This window comes from Lycium ferocissimum, chromosome 1, assembly GCF_029784015.1.
Source record: "Lycium ferocissimum isolate CSIRO_LF1 chromosome 1, AGI_CSIRO_Lferr_CH_V1, whole genome shotgun sequence".
Classification (NCBI taxonomy): Eukaryota; Viridiplantae; Streptophyta; class Magnoliopsida; order Solanales; family Solanaceae; genus Lycium; species Lycium ferocissimum.
Genome location: NC_081342.1, coordinates 66,627,626 through 66,650,843, shown reverse-complemented (window position 1 = coordinate 66,650,843; position 23,218 = coordinate 66,627,626). Strand labels below are relative to the sequence as shown.

At 34.2% G+C, this 23,218-nt stretch overlaps 1 protein-coding gene and 1 long non-coding RNA gene across 2 annotated transcripts; both read right to left on the bottom strand.

The window, feature by feature from the left end:
- Positions 1–394: 394 nt before the first annotated feature.
- Positions 395–9,632, bottom strand: LOC132057788 (long-chain-alcohol oxidase FAO4A-like). Its single transcript, XM_059450393.1, is given in 6 exon segments — positions 395–813; positions 1,960–2,268; positions 2,270–2,932; positions 2,934–3,404; positions 8,433–8,702; positions 9,299–9,632. Coding segments are annotated over 6 exon segments (2,355 nt in total). The 5' UTR covers positions 9,536–9,632; the 3' UTR covers positions 395–408.
- A 5,538-nt stretch (positions 9,633–15,170) lies between these two features.
- On the bottom strand, positions 15,171–18,354 carry LOC132030806 (uncharacterized). Its single transcript, XR_009408111.1, has 3 exons — positions 16,386–18,354; positions 15,738–16,297; positions 15,171–15,655 (listed from the first exon to the last, which is right to left on the bottom strand). It is a non-coding gene; the product is annotated as an uncharacterized LOC132030806 (long non-coding RNA).
- Between the last annotated feature and the right edge of the window lie 4,864 nt (positions 18,355–23,218).

Below are 23,218 nucleotides of genomic sequence, written 5' to 3'. Positions count from 1 at the left end.
AAACTTCAATTATCTATGCCTCAATCCCATATTAGGTAAGGAGCAGTTAACTGATACCAAACTTTCATCAAACTAAAATTTCTGCAATGTAATATTGTGCTCGTGGTATAAAATAGTTGACAACTTGGCATCAAACAGCGGTTCCTGGATTTGAAACATTTGATATGCTAAATTATTTAAAAAAAAAAGAAAAAAAAAAAAAGAAAAGGAAAACAAAGATGCAAGTTGAATTATGAGAACCAAAGGTAGGACTTCTATTTTATTTAATCTAAATGCTTACTTGAAAGCAAGTTGATGTTTTAAATCCTCTTCAATTTGTCGTGACAATCCACCAATCTTGGAGTAAACAACTTCTATTGTTTATGCTTATTTCCTCCAAAGTAAAGTACAATTCATCCCAATTCATCCTTAATCCATTAGCAATAATTCCTTCTTGTTCTGAAGAACTTGAAGCACATTTTGTGCAGTGCAATAAGAAATTGCCTGAACAGTTACCATTGGATTCACACCAAGTGCAGTTGGAAAAACACTTGTATCACCAATAAACAAATCATCTACTTTCCATGTCTCTCCTTTAGGGTTAACAACTGATATTTTTGAATCCACTCCCATTCTACAACTTCCCATTTGATGTGCTGAACATATAGGTAGTGAGAGATTTTTAAATTCTCTTGAACTTTCTTCTTTCACAAAACTCTCAAATTCATCAAAATTTGCTTCTTTCACCTTCAATTTCCTTCCTGTTCCATGGTGAGTTCCAATTTCTTCTGCTCCAGCAGCTGCCAAGATTCTTAACAGCTTCTCTAGACCGACCTGCAGTAGTGGCGAGGTCAGAAATTTCATTAGGAGTATTCAAGGGTACTTTCTCGGTTTAGTGTACATGTATAAATATAATATTCGACCTATATACACAGTATGATTTTCTCATGAAGGGTGTTCAACTGACCACCCTTCGACATACATAGCTATGTCCCTGCCTGCATGTTAGAAAATTTCAATAGCATAAAACAAAAATAGAGAAAGGCTTTGAGCAGTGAAAATTACTTCTTCTATTTAGGAAAAGGGATTTTTACAGTATATAGCCGGACACTAAAATATAGCCGGAAAATGTATATTCTTTTATATATTAATGTACATATACATATAATATACATTTTTTATACATAGCTAGTGTATATTTTATGCATATGTGGCTAGATTGTAATTATTTTTGAATAGCATCCAACTATGTAACTTTCCCCAAAATACAAACAAACCTTTCAAAATACAAAAAAACCTCTTTGTATTGTCACAAATTTTTTCATAGCTACTTCACAGGAAATTTCTGTATTTATAGAGTAAAAACCAGCCCATTCACACTTTATTTCAGAAACAAACATATACTTTTATTCAATATTTTAAATTTAGATTTAACTTATAAATAGAACTAAAGATTCCATTATAAAAATAAAATCTCTTTTCATACACCTCTGTCCCACTTTATGTGATACACTTTTTTGTAGTCTGTCTCAAAAAGAATGATACATTTCTATATTTTGAAATGATTTAACTTAAAACTTCCCCTTTTACCCTTAATAAAATAATTTACAACCACACAAATATTTATTGCTTGTCTCAGATCACAAATTTCAAAAATCTTTCTTTCTTTCTTAAATTTTGTGTCTAGTTAAACTTTATCACATAAATTGGGACGGAAGGAGTAGTAATATACACGCACACTTGCGCTTAAGACATGCTGAGTTAAAACTCTTGTTGGACTTCATTAACAAGGTCCTATGGCTTTTGCGACCCCCTCTCCCCAATGTTCAGAAATGGCCTTTTGGAGCGACTCTTTAACGAGGCACAAAAGTTAAAGAGTGCCTAAAAAAAGGTCATGTGGTGCAAATAATCCTTTTGTCCGTGGATATGTCGTATATCCCACTTCTTAGCACAAATATTACAAAGTAAAATTCATCATACCTTTAGATTTTCCTCATCAATTTTATCCATCTTGTAAGTTCCTGAATATGGTGAAAGTGCTTCTCCTGAGCCCTTATCTCTTGCCAAAGCAAATATATGTGCAGTTCTTGAATATTTGCACATTCTCATCTTGATATCAAGGCCTGAAATCCATGGCATTACCATTGAGAACATGCCAGGGTGCAATGTTTGTGTTTGTATCACCGCACCGTAGCCCGATTCCTCGAAATTCGCGACGACTTTAGACATTGCGGACATTATTCCTCCTTCGTAACTCTTCTTCTCTGCCTCTGGCCATACTTTAATTAAGATTTTTCACGCTGTCAGTGTCTTTATCTGGAAAGTGTCCCCACGCCAAAACAACCGGATGGATGTGTAAGTTTTTGCCAATATTCGGATTCCTTAAACCACTTCTCTTGAGCAATGAAGGGGTGCTTAGCGCACCACAAGTTACAATTGTGACTTTGGATTTCACCATGAAAATTTCTTTTTCCCCTTCATGTTGAAATTCACAAGCCACTCCAAGAGCTTTACTTCTAGGGTTATAATTTTGTTGTTCATGGATTACTTGTAGAGCTTCACATTCTTGAATTATTGCACCATTGCCTGATTTCACTAAATCCAATAGCCATGTCTCATTTGTGCCTTTTTTCCTGCCATCTTTACATCCCATGCTACACCATCCACAATAATGATCTGACGGTGCATTTCTTGGTTTATTTTCCACAGGGTACCCTAATTCTTCACACCCTTTTCTCAAAATCATGTTTTGAAAACCTTCCTCATCAACCTCATTTTGAACTCCCATTTTCTCACGAACAATTTTCAATGCCTCCTTGTAGGATTCGCTTTGGAACATTTCCAGTTCATAGATGTTGCACCAATCTTTTAGAACGTGTGATGGAGTGTCAATTGAAGCCGACCAATTTATCGTCGAGCCACCACCAACCGTGGACCCCGCTAGGAGAAAAAAAATCCATGTCATTGGTTATTATTAGTCCATTTCCAAGGTACATTTGATCCATCGAAGGACCTTCAAGAAGGGAAAGATTTGTTCTAGCAATATAACTTCCTTTTTCTAAGACTAGAACTTTGTGTCCAGCTTTTGCAAGAACACCAGCTATAACTCCACCACCAGAGCCCGAACCAACTACCACTGCATCACATTCAATGATGAAAGAAGGACAACTTGATGATGAGCTTCTCTTTGTTAGATTTGGTCTTGAGACTGAAAACCCTAGGTTTTGGAGCTTGTTGAATAGGAATTTTTGTGGTTGTTTTAGAGTAATGATCCCTTTGTAAAGTGGTCCATATAGCTGTTCTTCTTCTTTGTCTGAAAATTCTCCATGTTTGTTCGTTTTTTCTTGTTCTTGCTTCTTGAATTCTGGATCTTGTCCACAGTAGCCAAGTGCTTTCCATGATGGGTTCTGGTTTTTGTCATTCACCTTCAAAAGTCACCAAGAGAGGATAAGATAGAAATGAGTTTAACTACTGCAAATTAAACTGACAAATTTTTAAACTATCAGGTCATCTAAGATAACTGTATGTAACTGTTCAAAGAATATAGAATTAGTAAAATGAGAATTAAGACAGAATACCTACTATGACAAATTACTGATACTCCTTTAGTTTTAATTTTTGTTATACTTTTTGCTCTTCGAGAATCAAAGTACGTAATTTTGATTGCAGTTTATAGTACATTTCGAATAGTATTTGAATATATAAATGTTAATTTTAAAATATTGAGTTGATCTAATCCAAGTTAATTCACATGATTAGTCAAATTGACTCTCGATAAAAGTGTCACTTAAATTGGAACTGAGGGAATTGTATAAAAGAATATTTTACACTGTCATGGCTGTCAATAGGTTACTCCATCTGTTCCTAAATTGAACTAAAACCCGACTCATAAATTTGTGTTGGTTTAATTAAACGACGTGAACCTCTAATTAGAGGCCAAGTGTCATATCTGGTATTGTAAAATCGACGTTAATGAAAAATGGCATGGATGAGCCATATTGGTAACGACGATGGCATCAATGAAACAAACTATTGACGAATGGCATAAATGAGCCATTTTATAGTTCGATGGCATATTTGAGCCTTTTCGGTAAAACCTATAGTAGGACGGGACGGGACATTTTAAGAGGTCGTTTGATATCCAGACAAAATTATCCCAGGATTATAGTTCTGACACTAATTTATTCTATTTGGGAGGTGATATAAAATATTTCCAAGTTTGATGGGATAAGGTATAAATCTCATGATAAATTTATATCTTTTATCAAATAGAGTAAAAAATTAATCCTAAACGGGCAATTTTCACAATTGCCCTTATTCGAGGGTGGTCTTTAATTTTTGTCATTTGCCTAAGCGAATTGCCCTTCTTTTGGGGTGGTCTTTAAAATTTGCCCCTCATATTTGAAATCTTTAAATTTTACCCTTCGCTAAATCCCATGAGTTTCGGTTCGAACCCCCGCACGGTCAAAATTTTAAAAAAAATTCGCAAGGCGAGTTTAAATTTCGCTATGCCCCCCATCCGGCATACACTTGTGAAGGAATTAGCAAAGTTATGCCGGACCAAGCATACTTATGCCTTATGTACGCGATTAGGCATAAGTATCTTAGGTTCGACATAACTTTGATAATTCCTTCACAAGTTTATGCCGGATCCGGCATAAAAGTTTGTCCGTTAAAAGTATGCCCCCATCGGCATAAACTTGTTTAGGAATTACCAAACTTATGCCGATGAGGGCATACTTATGCCTTATGGGCAAACTTTGTCTTGAAGCATATATATGCATTTTTTTTTTTAACCAACTTGTTGTGTTAGAACGGAGTTACAAACATCCGGACAAACCTATGTAAATATTGAATCGGTGATGTACTTAATTTCTTTTTCAATTCCCACGTAATATCTTCCGATACCTTCAAATATGTACACTCTTTAGAATCTAAACAAAGCGATCACTTCAAGTCCATATTTCGAGCCAATTAATCCTTAAAGCATCTTTATAAACTACGAACTTTTTTTTGTCCAAAACCACGATATGAGTAAACTACCGATTGCCTTATAAGGCAAAGTTTAAATTTTGTATGCTCCCCTCCGGCGGACTTTTAGTTATGTTTAACTAAAAGTCTACGGAAGAAATATTTTACCTTGAAGAATGCGGACATTTAGTTATGCGGATCCGGCATAACTTTAACTTTCTTAAAGATTGTATGTTGGATCCGCATACACTCCCCGATCCTTCCTTACGAAATTATTTTTTTATTTTATGCACGAGCGGGGTTCGAACCCGAACTTCATGTATTCGCTCATCTTTCCAAGCAAAGGGTAAAATTTAAAGACCACAAATATGAAGGGCAAAATTTAAAGACCACAAATTTGAGGGGCAAAATTTAAAGACCACCCCAAACGAAGGGCAATCCGTGCAAAAAAATGTTTGCCTAATACCCCAAGGTTCTAGGTTCGAATCCTGGCTCAGTAAAAAAACAATTCGCAACAAAATTAGGCCTATTCGGGCAAAAGTTAGGCCTTAAGGTAGATTAAGGCAAACTTCTGCCTTAAAGCCTAACTTTTGTCCGAATAGGCCTAATTTTGGGTAAATGTTAAGTCTTAAGGCAGAGGTTTCATGAAAGCCTTGTCTTGCAAAATTCTTTTTTTTTTTTTTTTTTTTTTTTTTTTAGGCGGCGGGGTTCGAACCCAGAACATCATGGTATTTTCGGCTACTTTTTTAAGCGAAGGACAAAAATTAAAGATCAACAATTGGAGGGGCAAAAATTAAAGACTAGTGTGTTTGAAGGGCAATCCACACACAAAAAAAAAAAAAAAAAAAAAAGATCCTAAAATATCTCACCTTATCCCCGCGTATCAAATGACCAGTAAAGATATAAATCAAAACTAAGCCATATATACCTCCCACCAATGCGGGTGGTAGAGGCCTCCATACAAATGAAAGGATAATAGGAGTAGTTGATCATATAATAGCACTTGCTTAATTAAGCTACATTATTTTGGTAACGTTATATAAATTTTATTATAACTTTCCAAACAAAAGTCGATTCAGAATTTAAATTTTATTTGATCAAACTATCGTGCGAGAAAAAAAGCATGGATGGTTTAACGAAATCAACTTATTTTGAAAAATTAAGTCTTATTAATTTGGGAGAGTATATATTAATTTGTGTTTGGCTAACTTATTTTGAGAAGTGTTTTTATTAATAGTTTGTGTCTAATCAAGATTTTTAAAAGAGGTGATTGTAAGTACCAATTTGGTAAAGATAAATTTTTGATACGGGAAATTTGCTTTTTCAGTTCTACTTAAAAGCTGAAAATAATTTTTGCTACTCAAAAATATTTTTTTGGAAAATGACCTAATAATACTACTTAAGAATCTATATTACAAAACATAAGGATACTTTTCCTTATTTACAAAACATACCAACAAAATTACAAAGTATACCAAATTTGGGCTTAATGGGATACCCACAATTTTGGGTTCTTTTTTAAGGAAGAGAATCTGATTTTTAAATGTGGGCTTAATTTTAGGATAGTTACCAATCAGTTTCTTCTTATTTTCAAAAAGATTTCTCTCTCTCTCCCCCTCTACAACTGTTGATAGACACCATTTTCAGACTTAAAATTCATCTTCTCTCTTAATATGATACGATTTCAACTTCATGGACGAACAATTCTCCACCAATTTAATGTATATGCGTATATGTTTTTTGCCCTTATTAATACTCATATATCCCGTTTGCCATTATATAATTAATCTCCCTTCTTTTTGGAATTATCCAATAAAAAATGGAGGCAGGGTCATACAGGAGAGATTATTCTAATCTTCTAATGGTCTCAATTGATGAAGATGGAGGCATGTCACCGTTTAATTTCACTTGATCTCCCATCGTTACAAAAATTTATACATATTTATTTTATGGTGTATGAACTTTGTATGGAATCTGGTTTGTATCAATAACAGATTTATTATACATATTTTCTCATAATTTATAGATTTATTATACATATTTTCTCATAATTTATAGATTTATTATACATATTTTCTCATAATTTATATACACTTTGATCAGATTTTATAAAATTTATATACCTTATCATAATCAAAATATACATACAACTTTTATACATATTTCATACATAAAAATTATAACGAATTTATACAGTTATACATATTGCATACAAAATTTGTACATATTTGTTTTCTGGTGTATGAACTTTGTATGGAATCTGATTTGTATCAATTACAAAAATTATAACGAACTTTGTATGGAATCTGATTTATATCGAGAAATTGATTGTGTATGAATTTTGAATGAGAGAATAAACAATTAGAATGGACTTTTCAAGCAAAAGTTGGAGAAAATTAGGGAATACATCTCTTTATTTTGAATGGGGAGAGAAAAGTGGATAAAATAAGGGAGCAAAAGTTGGAGAAAATCATGGAACAATATCTCTTCATTTTGAATGGGTAGAGAAAAGTGGATAAATAAGGGAAGCAATTTCATTACGTTATTTACTATGTTTTATTTGTTTCTTTTTAGTTTACGTGATTCGTATAGATTTTGTAAGAAATCTATTGATATATTTTGTAAACTGAAGAGCATCGTCATGTTTTGTAATATACCCTCTTACTATGTACATATACGTATTTTGCCATTTTCTTAATGTATATACTTATTTAATAGATTATTTAACATATATATAAGATTTGAGCCAAAATTATGAGTTTGCCTAATCCCTAATTTCTACTGTGCAGTTACGGAACACTAGAAGAAATTAGGTGATACATAAACAACGTGGCACTTATAATACAATCACTAATTCATCCTACTTAATTACAAATTAAAGTCTCTAACTTCTTATCTAGTTTAGATAAATAATTAAATCCAAAAGATGCGTACCAATGAAGAAAGACTGGAGAAATCAGGCAAAATGAAAAATTTCCATAAAGGGAAAGAAATGGGCAAACGAGAAAGAAAAGGGAAAAAATATATTATTTGATGAGTAAATGCAATTTGAAACCACCTTCAAAGTGGATGGAGCAATTAAAGAGGGTTGATTTACATTTATTCAGAGGGTCAATTTAACTTTGTATATATATACTGGTAATGTAATTTATTTATTTTTAATTAACCTACTATTGCAAATAATTAACATGCTTTATTATTTAAGTTTATAATCCTAACTTTTATGGACGGTTATATGTATTTATCTTTTAGGTGTCCTAATAATATTGATCCATTCTTTGACAGTGTCATTGTATAGTAGTTAAACTTTTATTAAAAAGAACTTTTAAACTATCAGGTCACATAATAAAACATAACTACATTTATCCGTCTATACAAAAGAATCCTTTCACTATCATGCTTTCAATGCAAATAACTTAAATCATATTAAAATTAGATTTTGAAGAATAAAACGAATGGAATATTAAAATAATTCAATATACCTGAGTGAAGAATACAAAGAGAGTTAGAACTTTCATGGCAACATAGAAAACCTTGATGAGTTTGAAGTTGCTGCATGACCATGATTGAACTATTTCTTCTCTCTTATTTGGTGAGACCTTAGAGAAGTTTTGCAAGTATGGGAATTGGCTCGACAAGCTTGCCTTACCACAAAGTATGAAAGTTCCTATCCTTGTTGATAGGAGCCATAGAGCTAATTTGCCCAACTTTAGCGTTGGATGTTGAAATCTTTCACTTATCATCCATGCTACCTACAAAAAAAATAAAAAATAATGTTAAAAGATTTAATAGGAGAACTAGAAACAAATATGGGAATTATTTAACTAATAAAGGATGATAATAAGGGGATTCAAAAAAATAAAAGGATGTCACGCTGGGGATTAAAGCACTTCTTGTGTCACTTAATATGAACGTGCGCACATATATATTGAGGTTGTTTTAATTATCGTACTTGATCAGTATAATTTTTCGACGAAGAAGATTTAATTGAACCCCTTTCGGATCATGTAGCAGCTTTAATTTGTCCCTAGTTGGAAAGGGAATAATATTGAGTTGTATTTGTTTTTACCGATTCGTGTGGCGAATAATTTCGTTATTTTATGAATAAATTGTATTAAAAAGGGTGGTCAAAAGTCCACTTAAAAAATATCCAGGGAATTATTATGTCGCTCGCAAAGTTTGAGTGTGTAACTAAAAATCCCTTTATAGTTCAAGGGTGTTCTTATGCCTTTTGCCCCAACAAAAAATGAAACGATATGAGGGTTATAACTTTTTTTTCCCTACCCCTTAATTTTCCCAAGGCAAAAAAACATGAAAAAAATAAATAGGGAAATTTGTGAACACTTACATGTTGAGGAGTTCCATTCATGGAGGCAGAAGTGTGAAGGAATTTGATGACAGAATTATCCATATCCTCTTGATGAAGAGAATTAGCATCAATGGATGGCAAGAAAGTGTCACAAATAGCATTAAGTGAATGCATTTGACTAAAAGAAAGTGTGCCCAATTGAACATTTTTTGGAGCATCCCTCCCTTTCTCCATATTCCCATTTGAGAAAGTATTGCCACCACTTTGATCAGCCATTTTTCTGATGATAGATATTCTGAAGTTTTATCTTTTTCTTCTTTTTATTCGAGAAACCAATGTGAATTTAGATATTTGTTGAATGAAAAGGAGTATGCCTGACCCCATAGATAGGGAGTGGATATTATTTCTTGCTCTAGATAATATCTATCCTAGTGGCCCAATCAGAAGTTGGTTTCTCAAAGTAGTCCAAGTAATTATCTTAAGAAATTTCATTCTTCGACACCTTTCTATATTGACTAGATTAAGATACGCCCAACAACACTTTCGACATAAAGCATCTACAGATATACGTTTACGTTCAATGATAATATATATATATATTTTATATTGCTAATAAACATACATAAACAGACTATTTTTAATATATATATATATATATATATATATATCCTAGTGGCCCAATCAGAAGTTGGTTTCTCAAAGTAGTACAAGTAATTATCTTAAGAAATTTCATTCTTCGACACCTTTCTATATTTGGCTAGATGGCGATTTCGCCCCGCGCAACACTTCGATATAAAATAGATTACGCGATATAAGCATGCTTTGATAATATAATATATATATTTTATATTGCTAATAAACATACATAAGTTTGCACTGTTTTTATATATATATATAATATAACATTGTAGTTTGTACTCCGTATCCAAAACTTTGTTATATTAGTGTTTGCTACGAATACAAAGTTTGCAAAAATTTATTAATACTTTTTAAAAGAGAAGACTTGTTTAAAAGGAAACTATTTTCCTCTCTTTGAGACAAAACAATAGTAATATTTAAACATCTAATACTTTGAATTTTAATTCGATTAATTAAAGGTAAAATATTCTATTGTTAATGTATGTAGATTAGACCTAAATAATACTTATTATTTTTTATCAAATTTTTGATTTGATAATTCAAATTCAAATTATTAAATTAAATTTACATGTTTAAAAACGAAACAAAGTAGAAATTTGATTTTCTATTTAAACGAAGAACTACTATTTTTTAATTTTTGGTGAATATTCTTGAAATTTCATTTTACTTGTCATTATTGCCTTGTGCACGTTTTTTTAGAAACGTCAATTAGAATTATAATTAATTAATTTATCTTATTTATTACGTGGATTCCATTTAATATTATTTTTTCTTTTTATGACATTAATCTCTTTTCACATTTATTAGAGTAAGAATAAAAATGAAAAAAGTAATTAAATTCTATCTTATTTTAAAATATAAATATTTTAAGTATATTTATTTTAGTAAACATACCAAATAAATGACATGCTTTAATAAGCAAAATACAATGTTTAAATAAAGCTAGATTTAAATCATACAATATAAGAAAAAGAGCGAAATCAGATATTGTTACTTTAACCTTGAAAAAAATAATATGGGGTCCACATTTTTTGTTATACAATAATTTCATTTGCTCCCACTAATGGGTGATAATAAGATAAGGCAATGTGAATCCACCATTATTGACTTAATGCATTTTTAATTATACGAATATTGTTTGATTTTTTAATATGGGGTGCAGTTTTTATTTTTTTATTTTTTATGTTGCTTGATTTTTTTAAGATGGGCCCATTTTTTTTTTTTTTGCTTACATGAGTTAGGGTCCATTTTTTTTAATTTTATTTTTATATCGTTGATTTTTTAGATTTCGGGTCTACTTTTCTATTTCTTTTTTTTTTTTTACATGAATGGAGGTCGACGACCTAAAAATCAACCCCAACTCATGCTTCTAATATAGTAAAAAAATCGCTTAACCCTAGTTGTATACATGCTAAAATATAGCCCATGGACACGTAAAAATAGTATTGGAACACTTAAGGGAGAAGATGTAACAATATCATTTAATCAGATGAAGAACCCTGCAGACCGAGTTAATATATCAAAAAAAGTGGGCATAACGTCATTAATGAAAGAGTAACGCTGCATTACTACCAGTGTTGCATTTGTTAGACGTTACGATTCAAGATTTAACCATAATTATTAGCCTTTATTGCTACTAATCAAAATGTAATCATAGCTTGGGTTGCAAGAGGGTCATTTTAATGTAATCATAGCTTAAGAAGAGGTCATTTTACTATAAAAAGAAGATGAATAATCCTGAAAAAGGATCATCGAATACAACAGTCTACACTTTACTTTTCCAAGCTCCAGTTACAAAAATTTACTTTCTTTAGTCGTTCTTTTTGCTCTGAAATACTGCTGCAACTTTAATATCGTCACATCGGATAAAGCCATCAAAGGATTTTACTCTGAGGATAAATCAAGCCCAGGCTTAATCACTCAATTATTATTATCTATTTCACCATATTTTATTTTCTTAACATAACGTCCATTCCTATTATTTATTTATTTATTTATTTATTTATTTATTTATTTATTTCATCTTTGATTACAAAACACATCACGTATCCTTTAAAAACCCTAAATAAATTTAATTGTTCTCTATTTTTAGGTTAAACATTTTGGCGCCCACCGCGCTAAGATTATTTTGATTTTGTTTTGTTGTTTCCAACTTTTAAACTTACTATACTTAGTTTTCTATCACCAGACAAGTTTTGAAAAATGACGAACACTGGAAACCAAGCAGATGGAGTGTTGAACGCTGCAAACACTAAAGGAAGGACTCAAAACACAGAAGTCTATTTGACTAAGAACGAGCAGATGTAGGAGTCACCTTATGTGTCCAAACACACTGGTAATGAGTTCATTCCAAATGATGATCATGAAGAAGAGGTGGTTGCAATAGCGGATCCAGTAATGGCTAAAATATTGGAGTTGTTGGAAAAGCAACAAAAAGACATTTGATTACAAGAAAAAACAATGCTGGAGGTGGCCAACCCAATGCAAATGCGCAGCGAAAAGAGGGCAATGGTTCAGCTCATGACAATGGAGGAGCACCTGAAGTGATGCAGTATCTGGAAGCTATTTCCAGTCAGCTAGAGAAAAATGAGAAGGAATTAAATAGTCGGTTGGATAAAAGCGAAAAGGAATTTAAGGCGTTTAATTCCCGGATAGATCAGATCCCAAGAGCCCCGCCAGTGTTAAAGGGGCCAGATTCAAAAAGATATGTGCAGTTGCCGTACTCACCAAGCGCGGCTCCTAAACTCATTCCAAAAAGATGTAAGATGCCGGACTTACCCAAGTACGACAGAGCACGTGACCTCATATACATGTGTTGTTAAGGGAAAACGATATGCAATCGGATGAAATTGAGTCTTTTTGCTCAAGAAATTCGGTGAAAATTTATCCAAAGAAGCAATGACTTATTCATTACTTTGGGCATTCTATTCACTCTTTCGAAATGCTTGCGGATGCCTTTATCAAGGCACATGTCAGGGGCTTAAAGGTGTCAAGAAAAGAAGGACATATTCAAATCGCCCGGGGAGGTGATAAATTGCTCAAAGAATTTGTAATCCGATTTCAAAAAGAGCGAATGATCTTGCTATCCCGATGAATGGGCAAAGAGGCTTTTGCTAAGAGTTAAACCCAAAAGTTCAAGTGTTGGGTTAAATTAAAGGAAACCCTATTAGAATTTCACCACAACTTGGGTGATGTTCATAGTAGGTACAAGTCAGCATTTTGGGTGGAGGATGATCGGTTACGTTTGAGCATTGGTTGACAAGTTGAAATCGAAGTTATAACGGACGAAAAGAAAGCGGTGATTACATTCCGAATTGAAAGGACATATATCAACCGTATGTCAACGAGAAAGGTCCCGCCCAGACCAACGAAGTCATGGACATTATGAGAGATCGGTTCCGGATAGGAAGGGTGAATGCTCGGTCGGAATGTATACGGATTACGGTATTTAAGGTGGCGATAGTCGATCGGTCACGAATAAAATCGAGAACTCGAGGCAGCCGAATATAATTTTAGCATTGATCTAATCGAGTCGATTATGGCGATAGATAAAATTGATGGCGCAAAGCCACCTAGGCTGATTGGTTAGGTTCGGATGATGGAGAACCTTCGCCACAAAGAATACTTTCAGTAGTGAGGACGGAAGTGCTCAAATAGGAAACTACTGAGTTAAAAGAGGTAGTTGCAGAGAATAAAAATAATCAGAACGTTTTGCCTCGCCCGAATGATTTGGTGATTTCGGCGTTAATCAATGGTATTATGATCTCGGGGACGGCGCTAACACCGAGTAGCATAAGGAATCTTATTCAGTGGAATGTTGTAGAACAAGTAATGAAAATGGGAAACATGGAGTTGTCTGAACGGGGAATTGTTAGCTTATTTCAGTCCGAAGTTGTGGAATTAGTGGTAGACACTGGAGGTGGAGAAAGAAAGGTAGAATTTCGAGTAATCGATGATAAGGGTTTCAAGGCTATATTAGGGAAGTTATGGATTCAAGACTCAAACATCGTTGTATCAGCCTCACGCAAGCGATTGAAATTTCCAGATTCAAAGGGAGTATTTCATGTTCCGATAAGAAGCTTTATTGAATGGAGCGACTGGTAGCGAAACCTCTAAGGGTTGAAAAAAAAAAGTTGGTTGCAAAAAACGCACAGGAGTCCTTGGGCCAAAATCGCACGGAAATAAGTTTAAGATCAAAATGAACTATTTTATAATAAAATTCTTTACGTTGCAGGAACAAAAGAGATGGACCCAGGGACATAGCCCAACAAAAGACAAAGCCCGGAGGAAAAATAGGGATCAAAGGACCGATTCTGGAGCAATTCACAATTAAAACGAAGAAAGATGGACCCCGAAAGCAAAGGAAGAACATAGTAATGATTCGGAGATCCAAGCGAACCACGTGTTGCACTCTTTTTTCCTTCGACCGGCTTTTATCCCTAAAAAATTGACGAAAGGTTTTTCCGGCAAGGTTTTTAACGAGGCAGCAACAAGCGTGTTACTCCGGATAATGATAGAAAGGTTTAGTTTGATGAAAATTTTAAAAAAAAGCCTCCACGGAGAATGGCTATAAAAAAGTTTTATTTGACTCAAATTCGTGCCAACAAGTGTTTTGAAGACAATTATTATAAGAACTGGGAACTACGTACCAGATGCAAAGTCAATATATGAATTGCAATAAATGTACTGATAAATATGTTGTTTCAAATTGCTAGACTCATAGCAGAAAAAAAGAATTGTGATGATTAAATAAACCAACCAAAAACATTGACTAAATGATTAATCATTTCCGAGTAATATATGAAGTGATAAGTTTGCATTCAAAGCAAATAACGACCAAATGAATCTGAGACGTCTGATTCATTAGCATAATTATAAGGCCTTATTAAAAAAAAAATTGAACCGGATAGTTTATTCCCGATCAGTAAAATCATAAATGAAGGTAAAAGAAAAAAAAAACTCACGAAAAACAAATTCGAAAAAACTTGGGCACAAAAACCCGATTAAATCAAGTTCCTGAACAAATTCTTAGGTGTCCAATCTTGAAAAAGTCAGGCTCGTAATCAATTGAGTCCAATATTATCGAGATGAACTTTGAAAAAATGATAAACAATTCATCCCGTATAAGCAACAAAGTTTGGATTCCAATAAATAAGGGATTCACCAGAAGAATTATTACGCAGAATGAGAAAGCAGTGAAGGAAACACCTTCAGGAAACGATACATCCAGGTAAGAAACACTTACGTTAATTTTTATTTATTTATGTTGCATTAGAATGATAAAGCCTCGAAATTATAGGAAATACAACAAAAATCACGCTAGTTTAGCTAGAAACAAAAGTCATCAATTAAATGCTACCTAACACTAGTGATAAGTGCAAAAGTTGCTGCTACTTTAAAATATCTATTATCCTCATAATAAGAATGAAAAATTCCTCCTATGTGACTATGGTAAGGCAATGTCAAAATGATACTAATTCTGCAAAGAACTTCTTAAACAAGATTAAGTCTGTGGTTCGCTTCCTCTTCAAACCTCTCTGGAACCTTTTACAAGGACTAGCAGGGAAAATCTTAACAAGCTCATCAGTAGACATGTCGAGAAGAGCATCAAGATCTACTCCTATATAGCTTAACAAGCTCATCGGTTGACATATCGAGAAGAGCATAGAGATCTACTCCTCTGCAACTGAACTTCTTGAATGTTCTCTTCTTTGGTTGCTGTCCGATAGTTTGAATCCAGTCTTCCTCTTAAGAACCCTAAGAAGCGAAAATAACAGAAGCATCATCAGGTGTTCGAAGAGGAAAAGAAAATAAAATTGCAGTTATTTAGAACAAGTACATGGGCTAAATGTCCGGGGCAATCCCTACGACCGGAGGAGATCCGGAGTCTTCACTTCCCGGTTCATCTGCCTCAGGATCATGGATGTCCTTGAGAGTAGCTTCCAAATCAATTACTGCTTGAAGAAGCGCCGTTGGGAGATCAAAATCAGGAGCACTTACCTCTTCTATTGTATTCCTCCTAGTTTCGAGAATGGCCAAATCACGACAGAGTTGCAATATTTGACACCGGGCCCTCAAACGTTTATGGGAAACTTCAACACTAAGAAGCTGGTCACGGATGTTATTTAAATCATCTTCAAGACGCGCAGCTTTGTTCTGAAATCCCATGTAAGAGGAAGTCAGTGTCTGTAAAGAGCTTTCTCGATCCTATTGTGAATTGGCCGCGTCTTCCAAACGTATTCTCAGAAAAGCCTGAAGGGAGTCAGAGTCCTGGATCTCAGCCTGCAATCTCTCTACTTCTGCTTAAAGACGATCATTATCTTCCTGAAGCTTAATCTCCCAACGGAAATGAGAAAGTGTACGTGCAAGCTCGGCAGTAGAAGTAGCAGCAACATGACCCTTGAAAAGATAAATCGCAAAGAGGTTAATCGAAGATACTGGGGATTGAAGGAAAAAAAAGATCAGAAGAAGTGATGAAAATAGTTACCTGAAGAAATAGATTGGCGAGGTGTGCCAAAGAGGCTTCTAGGATAGAAGCCGGAGGCTTGAGGTGAGGAGACGAACCCGAGGTCCCTGATTCAAAGAGAGGAACAAAGCTCCTTTGCGATGGCTCACTGACTGGAGGAGTAGGACTTTTTGGACGTTGGTTGACAGGAGGGGTCTTGACTTCTCCGGACACTTTGCTGGAATCACAAGGCAATGGATTCGAGGTAGCACCGGCTCACGTCTTGTCATCGCCATAGATAAGAACTACCCCAGGAGCGGCATCTTGTTGAACTTTGCTCCAAGATTCCATGAGCAAGCGATGACTGCGTATCTTGGAACCAATGCCCACCGGAGAAACGAAGGCGTCTTTTGGTGTGCGTTTCCCGTTGGAAGAAGAATCGTTAACAATATTTAACAGGGCAAGTTTGGACTCTCCAAGAAATAGGCTTTTGAACCAGAAGATCTGCAATTACGAAAGTATTTAAGAAGGAAAAGAGAGACTAAAACAAGGAAAAGAAGGTAGGGAATGTTCATCTCACCGTGGTTCTTCCCTCTCTACCAATCAGACGTCATGCTCCTCCAGGAGAAAATCAAATTGGGAGAAGCATGCAATAATGCTACCACCCATTCGAATATCCCGATTATAAGCTCCGGCTTAACGGGAACTGCTGAAGAAAGAAGTATGAAGTATAACGATATTATACAAAACGAAAATGAAGGAAAAGAAAAGAATAGAATAAGGACTCACGAGTGGGATTCCAAGCCTGCGGGAAGGGCTCAAGCTCAAACCAGTGGAGATGACTAGTTCAGATCATGATGAACCGATGGAGCCAACCGCAGTCAGAATCATCCTCCGGGTTAACCAGACTGTGTTTTCCCCGGGGGTATAGGTGAAATAACCCCTCTCCGAAAAACCAGAAGAGGATATAAGTGCATCAGATGATGAAGGGTAAAAGGAGCGGCTTGATCAGCCAAAAATTGAATACAATAAGACAATGCGCCAGATTTGAGGAGCAACTTGTCCGACGCAGACACGATACCGGCGACAAAAATCTTTAATTATTTAGGGTATAGGAAGAATGAAGCCTATCGTGAAGGGTAAGTATAAACCCTTGAAAAACCATCCGAGTGATGGTTCATCTTGGTCCCATCATTAACAATCACGATTGCAATTTTGGGAGTAAAATTGCAATCTGCACGAACTTTGGGGATAGTATCAGCAGTGATAAAAGACTTAATCTCTTCGACGCTTTGATAATGATCGACAACACTGAAGTCATCATGATATTTAAACCCGGCAGGAAGAATATTGTCGGCAAGAGAATTCAAATCAATCTGTCGATTTGAAAGAGAAACTCGGCTTTTCTAGAACGGCGTCCAGGCGAAGTATTGTTAGTAGGAGAAGACATGGTTGTAATATTGGTGAAGACGAAAAAGATTTGGGTGAATCAGGAAGTACTTTTTGAAAAAGGAAAAGTTTTGCTTAAAAATAGAGATGACTTGATTGAGTTTGGTGGCTGATTTCTTGCCTTATTTATAATCCAAGCGGGGAAGATGGAACGTTTGGCATTCAAATGGACACAATTTCCAACGAGTGGCAGCTTTATGTCAATCGTGTTGATTGAAGGGTCGCCGCGATTTGCAACAGGCGGATTAAATTCAAAGTTAGCAGTTATTTATCGAATGAATCTAGGAGTCAATTCACTTTCCCGCCACTAAGTGATGGATCTGGTGACGTTTTCAATTCCACTCTTCGGTTTCACTTTATTATACCGGAGAGTGGGGGGACTATATGTATACATGCTAAAATATAGCCTGACACTTGGCAAAGTAGTATTGGAACACTTGGCAGGAGAAGATGTAACGGTATCATTTAATTGAGATGAAGAACTCCGGTGGTGACCGGAGTTAATCTATCAAAAGCAAATGGGCACCGGGTCATTAATGAAAGAGTAATGTTGCATGACCAGCTGTGTACAGAGCAGACGTTACGATTCAAAGATTAAATCATAATTATTAGCCTTTATTGCTATTAATCAAAATGTAATCATAGCTTAAGAAGAGGGTCATTTGTACTATAAAAAGAAGATGAAGAATCCTGAAAAAGGATCATCGAATACAATAGTCTACACTTTACTTTTCCAAGCTCTAGCTATAAAAATTTACTTTCTTCAGTCGTTCTTTTCGCTCCGGAATACTGCTGTAGCTTTAATATCGTCATACCGGATAAAGCTCATCAAAGGATTTTACTCCGAGGATAAATCAAGCCCAGGCTTAATCACTCAATTATTTTTTGTTTCAGTCATTTTATTTGCTTAATATAACGTCCATCCCTATTATTTATTTTTCATCTTCGATTACAAAACAAATCACGTATCCTTTAAACCCCTAAATAAATTTAACTGTTCCCTCTATTTTTAGGTTAAACACTAATAACAATTTTGATAGCCATAAAATATCATGGCAGAACAAATCAACACATAACAAATTTATCCATTTATAGATTACGTTTATATTTTTGCTACACAAATACGAATGTTTCTCTGATATTTAAAATGGCAAGAGAAATATGTGTTACCAGATGAAACCTCAAGAAATTAAATATTCGTGTCGTCTCTTTAGTTTGGAAGGGGAAAAAAAGACAATCTTTACCATTTGCCTTTTTCTAAATTTGGAAATAATTTAATTTAAACTCTTTTATAGTCACTTGAATGTTATTGCATATTTTAAGACTACGAGTTTCAAAAAGTTTTATAGTTACACAAAATATTATACCATATTTATTATTTAAGACCACAAGTTATAAGAATTTTTATTTGTTTTTTAAATTTCATGCCTAGTCAAATAAGTTTACTTAATTTAAAACGGGTGAAATACTACGAGACATTTTAGTTTAAGATTTGACTTTAGGACATCAATTTTATTGAGCCATCAGTGTGGGGACCAGAGGCATACACGTTGATATTCTCCAATATCTGCTTTTTATTGTCATCAAGTCTAATTATAGCGGCCCGGGGTCTAAGCCTGAGGCTTTAAAACGTTGAAGTCTAAATTTCCTTGGACTTAAAAAACACCTAATTTGAAGGTTCATAGTAGCGGTACCCTTTAAATATTTGTTAGACTAGAAAACCCATTAAGCATACTATCGAAAAGGTTATTCATTAAAAGAAAAAGGACGATTAGCATAAACTGGAATTGTCCTCAAATTTTCATTATAATAATAGTTTAAGTTAAAAGCCATAAGTTGAGAATACCCAACTTTTAGCTTTTGACTTTTGTTTTTTTGGCCTAAGAGTAGGTATTTATCGGCTTTTAAGTTTTTTCCTACTTTTTGTGGTGTTTGGAAAAGATAAAAAATACTTATAAGCACTTACTTTTACTTTTAAAAAGACAATCCAAACACCCTCACGAGAAAAGAAAAGTCTACACGTACTGGATGAAAAAATTCCAGATGGTCACTTGAACAGTTAAACTTCTGGAGATTTGGGCCGATTAGGCTTTTGTTTGTAATGGGCTAAAGTATAAGATGCTTCATAATAGTTTGGGCCTCATAGATTTGCACAAGGAAAAATGACCTAATAATATCATCTAAGACACTATATTACAAAACATAAGAATACTTTTCCTTATTTACAAAACATAATAACTTAATTACAAATCATACCAGATCTGGAAATTTAAAGCCCACCCTTCCCTTGACCTTTACCCAGCAGCCACCCTTCCCTTGCCCCTTTCCCAGCCGCCACCCTTCCCTTCCCCTTCTCCCCCTTCTACTCTAACCTTTGCTTCAGATCTAAGAATTACAACAGGTGCCTATGTCCAGCGATCTTAGAACCTCGACAAAGATAATCGCAAGATGAAGAAAATATAGGTTTTAGCTGGTATTCAAATGTCGGAAGTGGCAACAATAGAGTTTTCCAAAGAAGAATGTTTTAATTAGTACTGATAGATGCTCTTTTTCCGATTCATTGATTGAATTCTCAACATCTATTATTTTAATTAGTACTGATAGATGCTCTTTTTCCGATTCATTAATTGAATGCTCAACATCTATTATCTTCTTGACCCGTTTCATTCAATTACTCAAAAAATTGAGATTCTTTAACACCGAAAGTTCTTTCCTTTTCAAGCCGATGTACAAATTTCTAAATAGACTAAAACGCCTCACAAAAATATTGACTTTAACATAAGCACTTTTAGTACTATAAGGATTCCTTGTAAACTCGGCTTGTTTATGCGACCTTCAACCCGGCAATGTGTGCAAAGTTCATAAAAGGAGATTATGAGAACTAAAATTAGAAGGTCAACTTTCTCTCCGTGCATTTAACAATAAGAAAATTTGTATTAAATTAGTATTACTATTGTACGAAAGTTGTAAACAATATTATTGTAGTTGTATTAAATTTCAACCGAATTTCAAAGCGAGATTCAAAATTGTATCAAATTTGTATGAATATTGTAGGAAAATTGTATAAAATGTTGTTATAGTTGTATTAAATTTTCAAAAACCTAACATGAACTCTATACAAATTTTTATACAATTATATACATATTTCACACTGTTTTTATACCGTTTTCATACACGAAAAATGTGAGAATTCTAAACCTTGAGCGAGATATACATATTTCATACAATTTTCATACATAAAATTTTGAGTGAAATTTTTAAGCCTTGAGCGAGATATACACATTTCATACACAAAATCTTGAGCGAAAATTTTAAGCCTTGAGTGAAATTCTTCGTATATTTTTTGTAAGAAATCTATCGTTATATTTTGTAAACTGAAAAATATCGTCATATTTTGTAAATATACCTTATTCTTATGTATATATATGTCATTGTCCCTTTGCACAAATATGGTCATTTGAGGCTGATGTTTAAATTTTGTTTCCTTTTAGAAATTTGTGTACAAACAGTTTTGGAACTATACATTTGGAACTTGGAAGAATGAAAAATTACGCTTTCACAAGTTTTATCGATGGGGCATAACTTTGACGTAATCTTCATTTACCTATTTTCTTAAGTTGTTTATAAGTTTTGCCGAATAGAAAAATCTTTCTTTGTTCACAAGAAATGCCCGATGAGGGCATTACTTTAGTACAAACTGTTCAAAAGTTTTGCCGGATAAGCAAAACTTACATGTGTTGTTCAATTATTCACAAGTTTTGCTAAAAGGGAAAGAACTGATAAAAGTTGTTTGTATAATTGTTAAAAGTCCCACATCGATGAGTTCAAAGGCACATGATCTCCTTATATGGACTTAGATAATCCTCCTCTCATGCAATAGCATTTGGGGTTGAGTTAGGCCCAAGATCCAATCTTTACATGGTATTAGAGTCAGGCCTGCCCAATATCGGTCCAATTCATTGTTTCCGATATTGGGCCCCCATATTAAAATTGTCCACGCACCAAATGTCCAGTTCTGAACGTGAGGTGGGGTGTTAGGAGTCCCACATCGATGAGTTAAAGGGCTACTTGGGCAATCTTTCTCTCATGAGCTAACTTTTGAGGTTGAGTTAGGCCAAGATCCATTCTTTACCGTAGTTCAATTGTTAACAAGATTGACCGAAATGGCAACGCTTGATGCTTTTTTCATTCTATCTTTTTTGATAAATTGTTCACAAGGTTTACCGAATACAGGTAAATCTTATATGAGTTGCCCAATCAAATTTATTACTTTATTCTCTTGATTCCATACCGACACTAATATGTCGAACTTCATCGATATTAATTTTTTTTTTCCTCGTTGATCTTATTTTCATGATTTCCATGGGACTATTTTTTAGGATTCCACCACGTTGCACTCTTTACCTCTTTATTTGCCACTTCAATAAGTGGGAGTAATGTTGGGATGTAGGTTTTTTCAAAAATTTAAGGTCGTTACTCATCCCCGATTTTAATGGTCATATTTAGAGATTAATTTAGAATTATAAATTTATGAATTCAGAATTCTAGGACACTACTCATTTCTTCTGATCATATTCATTTAGCATCACATTTCAACAAAGACCCATATCAACATTATGTAGAAGAAGCTTAAACTTCCCTTCTCCTTGAAAAATCCTGGAAAAAAAAAAAGAGCCTTCTTCAACATTCTTAAACTCCAACATACTGTGATGGAGTTTCACATGTTATAAATTTTGGAATGAGCATGTTGTTTTAAAATTTCACATGTAGCGAATTTTTCGAATTCCAATATGTTGGATTTTTTGTCTGGGTCGCGGGTAGCTCCTTGTGGGCTGACCCGATCAGGTTAGGAGAGATAAAGTAAAGAGGTTAAAAAGATAAAACCTTCAGAGAAGTTACCCGACACTAATAAACCTCTACGGTTATTAACGTCGAAAGTGGGGATAGCGGTTTCTCTCAGATAACCTCTTCTTCTCTTCTTTAAAAATACAGAATACATTCTTTTTCTATCAATGAAGAGAGAATTCTCTTCTCTAAAGCTTTAGCAATATCATAAACATACAATAGTAGGACATTTAGTTCGTGACAAGAACTTTGTTTCCTAGATAGACGAAATCGATCTTGGGCAATTGTTTGGTCGTGAGTTCAACGATTTCCGCTGCAATCGAAAGGTACACAATTCGTTGTTTTTGCCCCCTTATTCTTTTTCTACAATGGCATCAGAGCCTAGGGTTAATTTGCTTCCTAGTCTAACACGTTGAAAAGAAACTGGAATCTTGATTTCACTTCATTTCAACTATGCCATGGTTCTTGTTTTATCTTGGTTTATTAAAATTAAGATGAAGATGCCTTACTGTGGGCCTTTAAAACTATTTGAACCCCAGAATTTAATTTTTAGAAAATTTTTTGAATTTCTATTTTTTTGA